Source organism: Sinohyriopsis cumingii, chromosome 19 (genome assembly GCF_028554795.1).
Source record: "Sinohyriopsis cumingii isolate HCF-2022 chromosome 19, ASM2855479v2, whole genome shotgun sequence".
NCBI lineage: Eukaryota > Metazoa > Mollusca > Bivalvia > Unionida > Unionidae > Sinohyriopsis > Sinohyriopsis cumingii.
Window position 1 is genome coordinate 56,780,405 of NC_142979.1, and position 11,314 is coordinate 56,791,718.

General features: G+C 38.9%; 1 protein-coding gene across 5 annotated transcripts in view; it reads left to right on the forward strand.

Moving 5' to 3' along the window:
• Positions 1-9,074, forward strand: part of LOC149775749 (cellular retinoic acid-binding protein 2-like) — a 52,624-nt gene extending 43,550 nt beyond the window's left edge. For 4 of the 5 annotated variants that reach the window (XM_089944232.1, XM_089944234.1, XM_089944235.1 and 1 more), the window contains one exon: positions 8,010-9,074. In XM_089944232.1, the coding sequence (XP_089800358.1) occupies positions 8,010-8,063 (54 nt within the window). In that variant the 3' untranslated portion in view covers positions 8,064-9,074. Of the gene's footprint in view, positions 1-5,033; positions 5,118-8,009 lie in introns of all 5 variants that reach the window. The other variant, XR_016416609.1, reaches the window with a different exon arrangement.
• Positions 9,075-11,314: the final 2,240 nt, after the last annotated feature.

Consider the following 11,314-nt stretch of genomic DNA (forward strand, 5'->3'; position numbering starts at 1 on the left):
ATAAATGCATTAAAATCAGGGATATTCGTGGCATATTTAATATTCATGTCTGGGTCAACTCGAGCTACGCCTGCTACCACAAATAACAATAGACGATACTTCTTGTGAATGTTGAGTCGGAGTGAATGCTGTGTCTGGCGGATGAGGAGGCCAAGCAGCTATTCTCATCCCCTGGCTGTGAACGAGATGGCAAGGGTCATGTGGACAGCAGAAGGCATCAGCTCAGGTGCAGTAGGACCTGATGTCCATCCAAGACATCCGGACTCGTTTCTAAAAAGTCTCAACATTGCCGTGCCACTGAATGCAGACCTTTCTAGGAGAGAGAGACGGGGTGGGTGGCGGGAGAAGATCTGACTCTGCGCAACGTTCTGTCACTTAAATCTAATTCACGCGCAAGTCATGATGTCATTTACCTCCCCCAGCAGATACATTCAAGTGTAGCGATGAACTAGCACCAACGCAGCAGTTGTGCATCAATTGGAAGATGTAGCTGCAGACCTGCACAAAGGTGGCTCATGCAGAAAGTCGCTTTTTACTGGACAGAAGCCGCAGTGGAGCTCGGCAGCCCCTGAGCGACTCAGCAGGCCTTTTTAAGATCACACATCTCACCTCGATAGCATGGGGAAAGGGCTAGAAAAGCTGTCCTAAAATTGTCTGTTTCACCTTAACCCTGGTCAGCATACCACGGCGAACGAGGATTCAAACTTAGTGGTCGAAAACCTAACAAGAAGATGAAGATGACGCAAAACTCACAATCTTTGCCTGGAATGTGCGTACCTAGTCGACCATACATCAGCAGATAGACCAGAGAGAACAACTCTTGTAAGTAGAGACCTGGCCAAATTCATTTTTCAGATAGCAGCCCTGAGGGAGCTGGATCTGGAGCGGCAAAAGTAAAGAAGAGCGACGTGAGACTGGTGTTTGGTTTGCCATAACGTCACAGCTAGTCAGCAAGCCCGCAAATATTCCAAAGAACTAATGCACACGAAAGTCCCATTGTCTCGAAAAAGACGTGCAACTATCATCAGCACCTATGCACTTACTGTGACCAACCGAGATGAGATCAAGAACAAATTTGTATAAAGACATGGAGTCTCTTATCTCAGATGTACCGACGGCATACAAGCTCATCATTCTTAGTGACCTGAATGCTCGAGTTGTCACAGACCACCAAACATGGTCATATGTCATTGGCAATAATGGATTTGACAAACGCAATAAGAATGACTCCTCCTACTGAGGAAATATGCTGATCATGACCTCCTAATCACTAAGTCTTTCTGCCTGCCAAACAGCAACAAGGCGTCGTTGGTGCACCATGCACTGTCATCTTACTATGCTATCGTCCGGAGAAGAGACAGACAGGGTGTCCGAGTCACGAAGGTCATGAGATGTATAGAATGCTGGACAGAACACAGACTAAAGCCTCCAAGCTCAATATCCAGGTTTAGTCTAGCAGATGACCACAAGGCAAAACTGGTTCGAAAAGTCCATGTCTAAAAAGTGAAACAGGAGAATACGAAATGGGCATTTGTCAAAGTGCTGTGCTGCCAACTAGAAACAATTGACAGGAACTCCGAGAATAACGAGGAGAAGTTGGCATCCTTCAAGGACTGTGTACTCGGCTGCATCCAAAGCCCTCGGCCCCGCCATACTTATTCATTCTTAGGCAGACAAGAATGACATGAAGAACTTCTGTGATTCTTTGAATTCAATCTACGGTCTACAATCTCAAGAACATGTACAATAGTGAGTGCTGAGAACACAACACTGACTACTGGCAAAGACAAGATACTACACGGTTGAACAGAAAACCACAACAAGATCTTCATTCTACAATCAGCTATCAGTGAAGAAACAATTGATCGATTGTTCCATGTGGAAATCGACATATCACTTGCTGATCCTCCAGAGCTGACTGAAACGTAGATAGTAATTGACCTGCAGCCAAAGGGCAAAACACCAGGAGTAGATGTTATTACAGCAGTAGTCTACAAAAGTTGAGAAACGCACATGGCACAGAGACTAAACTATTCCAGTCAATGTGGACTCAATAAATTATATCCAGAAGCATAAGGATGCATCATATTGTCCACTTATAAAAGCGGAAAGGCAACAGACAATCTCGCCACAACCATCGGGGCATCTCCTTGCTCTCAATAGTTGGCAAAATCCTCATGAGAATTCCGTTGAGGCACCTTGTGCATTACATTGAACACGGGCTTCTGCCTGAGAGTCCCTGTGGCTGCAGGAAAGGACCAGAGACCACTGACAATGGTGTTTGCAGCTCGACAACTCGAATAGAAATGCCAGGATCAGAAATCCAACTTGTATACGACATTCATCAACCTAACAAAATCCTTTGAAACAGTCACTCGTACAAGTCTTTGGAAGATCATAGCAACTTTGTTTGCTTCGAGAACTTCATCGCGATGATTTCGGCATGATGGCATGCACACTCGTGCCGTAGTCAACGGTACGTCAACTAAACCATTCCAAGCCGCAAAACCAAGACTGGGTTCTAGCCCCAACTCTCTTAAATATGATGTTATCTGCCATTCTTCCTGATTCCTTCACCTCTCCAGTGGCCTCGTGGTTACAGCTTCCGACTCGGGTGACTGAGATCGTGGGTTCGGACCCCAGCCGAGTCATACCAAAGACTTTAAAAAATGGTACTAGCAGATACCTCGCTAGGCGCTAGGCAATTAACATTAAGAGGTTAGTGTTAGGATTGATCCGCCTCGTGTCAGGATAATGTGACGGGGTGGGACATCATGCTACATATCTGCAGCATGATTCCCCAGTGCTAGACATCACTATAAACTGGTACACTGCAGACATCTTAGCGATTGTTAAAACTACGTTAAAAATCCAACACACACACACACACACACACACACACACACACACACACACACAGATTTCTTCCGTGACAGTAAGACTGTGACTGACACCTGATACAGCATCTATGAGGAGATTAAAGCAAAGACTAAATTACAGGAAGTGACTGTCTGTGATTTCCTGTTTGCTGGTAACTGAATGCCAGATCTGAGTCTGCCATACAACACAAAGTATAGACCATTTCTCTTCAGCTTCCGACAATTTCGTTTTCAGAATCAGTATCAAGAAGACTGAGGTGATGCACCAACCTGCACCAAAAAGCCTCACGTTGAACCTACCAATACAGTAAATGGCCAAACCCTCCTTGTAGTGGACAAATTTACCTATCTCAGCAGACCACTGTCACGTGCAGTTCATATCGATGATGACACCAACGTCAGAATTGTTAAAGCAAGTACGCAGATGTCTGTGAGCGCCGAGGCACCAGTCTTCAAACAAAGCTGAGGGTCTACAAAGTCATTGTTTTGCTGACACTGCTGTATGCATGCGAAACCTAAACGGTGCACAAAGGGTTGTGCCGAGAACTATTTTCACATGGGCTGCCTGATGAAACTGACGAGGATAAAATGCTAAAAAGCTGAACCATTTTCATATAGGTTGCCTGAGGACCCTGTTGAGGAAAAATGGGTAGGACAATGTTCCACAGTTAGAGGTTCTCACACGAGCAGGCATTCCAAGCACACATATTCTACTGATGAAATAACGGATGAGATAGAGAAGCCACGTAACCAGCATGTCAGAAAAGCGACTACCAAGAACGGTTTTCTGTGTGAGCTGAAGGAAGGAAAACAATCACAGGGTCGTCAGAAGAAACGCTTCAAAGATTCCCAAAGTTGTCCTTGAAATATTTCAACTTTGACCATGACTCTTCAGAAGATCTTGCGCAGAATCGCTTCACCTGGCACAGATTCATTCATACCGAGGCTACAGACTTTCAATTAAGGAGTATGGCAGGAGCAGCACAGAAGCGTATATCTCAACTGCAGCACGTCATGTACTTGTCAAACAAAGCCAAGGGCATCTCCTAATCATTTGCCACGACAGTTTACAGAACAAATTGGCGTGATCAGCTACTAGCTTACTTACAAAAACCAAACCACTTACTGATGTCATAGTCATCTTCGAAATCGAAGCCTGAACAACACACAATATTCAAAAGAGTATTTTACATCGGATGTTAAATAAACAGCGTGATCTCAAAAAAGTTTATTCCCAAGTTAATGTTTTTCCTGCCCCTAACCATGGAATATTATCCTCAAAAATATAAAAAGATTACCGCTTTATTTGTTCAAAACCGAAACATCTTTATGTCGTGGTATTTTTGGCAAATTAGGTATAAATCTGTTTGACCGTTGTTGAATTTAATTCAGTTTTATGTTCAAAGACATTTAAGTAACTTCGGCAGTTGTTTTACAGGTGAATCGGTATAATTTATGCAAACTTATACATTTATCTTGGGAGGATACTTCCCGTAAATTTAGTCGAATTATGTTGATTTTTAGCTTTGAATTGGGGCGGCCATATTAAAGCCATATCATCTGAACACATTTTTTTTAACCTTTACGATAGGTTGTCTTATAGATTTCGTCAATTGTGTTCTGTGCTTTTGAGAAGTCGTTTATAGGAAGGTTGACCTGATTGATTGCGGAAAGACATTTCTTTAAATTAAACGACCTTTGTACGAGACAGCTTTTCAGGTTGCAAGACCTTTGCACGAGAATGCCTTCACTCAGATTTGATCAAAGTTTTTTGATCAGTTTTCTTTGGCTAAATTTGCTGGGCCTTTTTGCCACGGTGCTTCTATCAAATTTGATTTGATCGTGTTCATTTGGTTTTGATAAGACGTTACGTACTTTGTGTTTTGCTTTAGTACAAACGGCCATATTTGATGACAAATCGTCATGACTTATTCACATTTGTAAATTCTAATGTATTTGACAGGCTGCTTTTGTTCCAGTTTGGTCAAATTATGTACAGGCTTTTGAGAAAACTGCATTTAAAGATTGTTGTATTGTTTGCATCAGCATTTTTATTTGATGATGAATCGGTATTATTTGTATTAAATATAAAGGTCTATAAGCTTGATAGCTCTGGACCAAGCTTTGGTTCTATTTCTTTCTTTCTTTCTAAAGGATTGACTGACAATAGCAATTGGTGAAGGAGAATTGACGACGAACGTATGAACACGCCAGCAGCTCATTTGACCTTATGGCTAGGTGAACTAAAATTATCCAACATTTTACATAAGCTGAGATTCTATATTTCTGAATTAAAAACCAATAATGTAAGTTTGTGGAGGTGGCGTACCCTTCTAGACTCACGTTTGATGTCACTTACGTTGGTAGTTGTACGCTCTTTCTTGTTGCTTATAGCTTTATTTACTCTTTCTGCTCCACGCAGTGTAAAACTTTTTAAAATCAATGGAAAGTAACTTTTAATGAAAATAATATCGTACAAACCAATATTACAGATGATATTATAGATGAATTATTTAAAAGTTGAAAGAAAACACAGTAATTAAACTTTTAATGCTGTTGGAATATCCGTTACATTAAAAGATGAAGAGTGATTAGTTAATCTTATAGCCATAAGGTGTGGATTTCATATTATCAACCAAAATACGCATATCAGCATATGGTGAAAGAGCAACCCCATCTATCGCGATATTGTATATATCGCGATGGTATAATTATATTCGTTACGTGTTGAGTTGTGGTTTGCTTAAACAGTCTTTGTACATATATAATTTCAAATTCTGTTTAGAAATATAGTTCTTAATACTCTTGCATATGTGTTTTCTGCAATGTCATTTTCAAAGCACATACATTTTTTCTAGTCCCAGACAAGTTTTGTAAGTAACTGATGTCATGTTGAAACAGTCAGATAACATTCCTGTTAATGGTATTCCATATATGTTTTAATGTTTGTAGTAAATCTGCACATTTTGCTTCACATCATTGTAAAAATTGTATGTTTAAAAACAAATGCAGAGAGAATCCATCGGACATTGCAAGTATCATTTGTCACTCTGTTAACTCCTCAAAATGTTATACTAAATGTCATACATCAGCAACTTATTCACTTCCATGACTGTAAAATCATCATATTTTCTTGTTCTTTATATTAATATTATATCTATATTCTTATTATTATTCTTAGAAATGAAATATCATTTTTAAGTTTACAATATTTATAAAATCGTTCTTCTCTTTTTCTGAAAAGATTTTCCTTAACTTATAAAAATCTTTTTTTCTTCCAAACCTCACTGGTTGGTTTTATCATAAAGATTTTGTGTGTGTGTTTGTGTGTGTGTATGTGTGTGTGTGTGATTTGGATTTTTAACGTAGCTTTAACAATTTTTCAGTCATATCGCTACGATGTCTGCAGTGTGGCAGTTTATAGTGATGTCTAGCACTGGGGCATCATGCCGCAGACATGTAGCATGATGTCCCACCCAGTCACATTATCCTGAAACCAGGCCTACCAGTCATAACACTAACCTCTTAATGCTGAGCGCCAAGCGAGGCAGCTGTTAGTATCATTTTTGTAAGTCTTTATTATGACTCGGCCGTGGATCGAATCCACTACATCTCACATCCGAGGTGGACGCTCTAACCAAAAATTATTTGTAGTTAAGTGTCTGATTTTAACCATTTTTCATGGCCAATGTAACTATTTCTCATGGCCAATGTAACTATTTCTCATGGCCGATATAACTATTTCACATGATCGATGTAACTATTTCTCATTGCCGATGTATCTGTTTCTCATGGCCGATGTAACTATTTCACATGGCCGATGTAACTACTTCTCCTAACCGATGTAACTATTTGACATGACCGACGGAAATATTTCTCATGGGCGATGTAATTATTTCACATGGCCGATGTAGCTATTTCTCATGGGCGATGTAACTATTTCTCATGGTTGATGTCTACTTCACATGGCTGATGTTACTACTTTTCATGGGCGATGTAACTACTCTTCATGGCTGATGTAACTATTTATCATGGCCGATGTAACTATTTCACATAGTTGATGTAACTATTTCAAATGGTTGATGTAACTATTTCACATGGCCGATGTAACTATTTCTCATGGCCGATGAAACTATTTCACATGACCGATATAACTATTTCTCATTGATGATTTAACTACGTTTCATGGCCGATGTAACTATTTCTCATGGCCGATGTAACTATTTCTCATGGCAGATGTAACTGCTTTTCATGGCCGATGTAACTATTTCTCATGGCCGATATAACTATTTCACATGGCCGATGTAACTAGTTCTCATGGCCAATGTAACTAGTTCTCATGGCTGATGAAACTATTCACATGGCCGATGTAACTATTTCACATGGTTGATGTAACTTTTTCTCATGGCCGATGTAACTGCTTTTCATGGCCGATGTAACTATTTCTCATGGCCGATGTAACTACTTCTCATGGCCAATGTAACTATTTCTCATGGCTGATGTAACTATTTCTCATGGCCAATGTAATTATTTCTAAAGGCCGATGAAACTATTTCTCATGGCTGATGTAACTATTTATCATGGCCGATGTAATTATTTCTAAAGGCCGATGTAACTATTTCTCATGGCTGATGTAACTATTTCAAATGGCCGATGTGACTATTTCTCATGGGCGATGAACTATTTCTCATGGCCGATGTAACTATTTCTCACGGACGATGAGACACGCTAATCACTAAGCTACTTAGATTCTTGTCTCCATTGATCGACTCTTACGACCCGCGGGAGAACGTATCTGGTCTATTTTGCATCTGAGGTTTGAATTTTAAGATTAAATAAACGTAAACTGTTCTGGTCTCCATAAAAACAGCCAACTGGACCATTTTGAAATCTTACATGTTTTAGACACGACTTTTATCAAATGTTTAGCACAGAACAAAAATACTAAAAATGTTATATAGAATATATCTCGCCTATGAATGACTTTATTGATATGTTAGTAGTTTTGGAATAGAAGCATTATTATTATTATTATTATTATTATTACAATTTTAACATTATACCCCCAAAGCGTCATTTACGTCACACTTGAAGGCAGATATTTAATGATAATGCTGTTTTCCATTTCAGACAATGTGGGTTGGAGATGTAAGATGTGTTCGTATCTTCAAATCCCAGAATTAACAGCCTTTAGTCCTCTTTTCCTTCCTAGAGAGTGATTCGATGATTTATCGCTGAATTGGACCTGCATGTATAAAGCTTTATTTCGCAAAAACTGTGTCTGTTTCGACGAGAAAACCCATAGTTCAGAGATGAAGCACGTCACTGTATTCGGATGGAGATGTCACGTTAAAAGGAAATACTTGACGCTGCAATCGGAATCACTGCAAATCGGGTTGAAACATGCTTTATAAGACAGTTTTCTTGAAATATGAAATTTATACCCTTTAAATGCTCAAAACAGAAAGCAGATCTGTCCATAAAGTCCATTCTTGTCAATAGCATGCATAACTGGACTACAGTCCATTCTTATCAATAACCTGGATAACTGGAATACAGTCCATTCTTGTCAATGGCTTGGATAACTGGACTTTATATGATTTTAAATGTAGTAATTTCATGTTGTTCGACGTTTCTGTTGTGAGATGAGATATAGTTGGATAATGACTGAAAAAGGGAAGTATCAAGATGAAATAAGAGACATATGTACCAACCAGGGACATGTATGATTTTATACTTCAAACTTGTTGGACACTGTATTGGGCGAGTCGTGGTGTAGTCTATATTTTGCAAGTTTTGGTATACTTCTCTTTGTTACAAGAGCATAACAAATACGAGACGAAACCGGATTTTTGAACACTTCGACATTATTTTAAATCTCTCTGGGGTTAAAACTGAAACATTTGAACATTTTGCTACAAGATAAGTTCTGCATCTTTTATATCGTGCACATCACACTTCATTTCATTTCATTATATGCATACCATTTGGCCATATTCTGAAGCAAATAAAAAAACTGTATTGTTGTTTTCCATTAAACTCTACTACAAGCCATTATCACGTCAAGTGTTGTACATCGTATTGCTTAAGTTATGCTTCATTAACGATTATTTGCCTTTGATATGCATCATCTAAGTAATCAGTCAAAGTTTTGATGTTATGTAATTATTTAAAATAAAAGATTTACTGGATGGAGATCTGTGCATATTTTAAAAGAAATCAAGTCATCTCTCTCTCTCTCTCTCTCTCTCTCTCTCACACACACACACACTGAATTATTGATATATTCTACTCATTAATTATACTGATACGCTGGGTAAACTTACATATATAAATATCTTATCTAAGACGATAAATGTGTTTTGCTATTGACCATGTATTAGGTTCAAATTCGGGTGTCGTGTTCCAGGTCTGGCTGTAATTTCACGAATCAACACTGAGCGCCACAATGACTGTCCATGAAGGTATATAGGTTCATTAGCCAAATACATTTTAAACGACATTTTATTAATCAAGTATTATTATAAATTACAAATTATATTGTATTCAATATAATGTCACGTGAGTAGCATGAAGTGGGGAGCGTGATATTATATTAATGGGATTTTACATTACAGATGTCACAATGTGGGACTATGGGAATTAACGTCTGAGCCTATATGTGATTTATGGGAATTGAATATTACGTTTTTGATCCTCCAATTTTAAAACCCCTACTTTTCTTCTTGTGAACCGCGTGTGCGTGTGTCTACATGTATGTGTGAGAGTCTACCTTAGGACAAAGTTGTCTACTCTACCGTAATCATTTACCAGAGGAAACTTAAATCGTAATACTTCCTCATCATTTCAATGATACATTCTTTATTTCACCCACGCCGAAAAGTAGTAGATATATACACCACTTTTTGATGCTATATGTCATCCAAACGATACTACTTAGCATGTAGTGCAGATTTAAAATACAGATACTTTTATATGATATACCGCTCCGGTGGTCTAGTTGTTAGAGCGTCCGCCTCGATGCAGGAGGTCGTGGGTTCGATCCCCGGCCGAGTCATACCAAAGACTTTAAAAAATGGTACTAGCAGATACCTCGCTAGGCGCTCAGCATTAAGAGGTTAGTGTTAGGACTGGTCGGCCTGGTGTCAGAATAATGTGATTGGATGGGACATCATGCTACATGTCTGCGGCATGATGCCCCAGTGAAAGACACCACTATGGGCTGTCACACTGCGTACATCCTTGTGATATGACTGAAAAAATTGTTAAAGCTGCCTTAAAAATCCAAATCACACACACACACACTTTTATGATACGAATGTATACGGTCAGTCCTTTTTCAGTTGTACATAGTGATCATTCTCGGTTTGTTGACTGTACTTAGGATTATGGTTCTATGTCCCGGTTAGACTGTATTACAATCAGACACATATTACTAGACTAAATGGTCCGGACCAGATAGAATGGTTAAAATGTGCCATCGTCTACCTAAACCGTCAGAATTCATTCGAAATCTTCACGTAAATAAATTGCTCATACAATTTACACCGTCATTCGGCTACTTGACCAAAAGATTGAGAAATAAATGTACATAAGGTAAAGTTATGGATCGGTATGAGTTTATATATACACCGTTTTCGAAAGGAAGTTGTTGCTTGGGGCGATAACACAAACGTCATTAGTGCTTGAAATGAGTGAAGAAACTGAGTATTTATATCTGGAAACTTATGTCATTCTTGCAGCATAAGGTTGCCTAGCAGAAGTTCATGTTACCGTGAAAATAATTTTTTTAGCATGCAATGAAGCGTTATGTGACATCACTGTATTTTTATTAGGAAACTTTAAGCCACCTACAAACCGCTCCAATGGCCTATTAGAGCGTCCGCCTCGGATACGGGAGGTCGTGGGTTCGATCCCCGGCCGAGTCATACCAAAGACTTACAAAAATTGTACTAACAGCTGCCTCGCTTGGCGCTCAGCATTAAGAGGTTAGTGTTAGGACTGGTAGTCCTGGTGTCAGGATAATGGGACTGGGTGGGACATCATGCTACATGCTACATTTGGATTAAAAATCCAAATCACACACACCTTGATAACCCATAAACATACTTAAGCTTGCATGGCATTATAAACAAAAAACACGGAGGCTATGAAAGGTATTTGGTACCATTCGGTATCTGGTTCTGGGGTGCTACTTATACAAATTGTCCTAACTCAATTTGTTCTTGAAATATTCAGTATACAAATAAATAATAACACTAATTCAAATGACAACACATAATACTGGTTTTGTACAATGTACTAGGCTAACGAGTACGTGTGGATAATTATATTATGGCGATAGGTAAATTACCTACGGTGTACAGTGTACATTTGGATATATGAACTAATCAGACAAGAAGAAACCATTTGGAATTTTAGAGACTAGGTGTTTT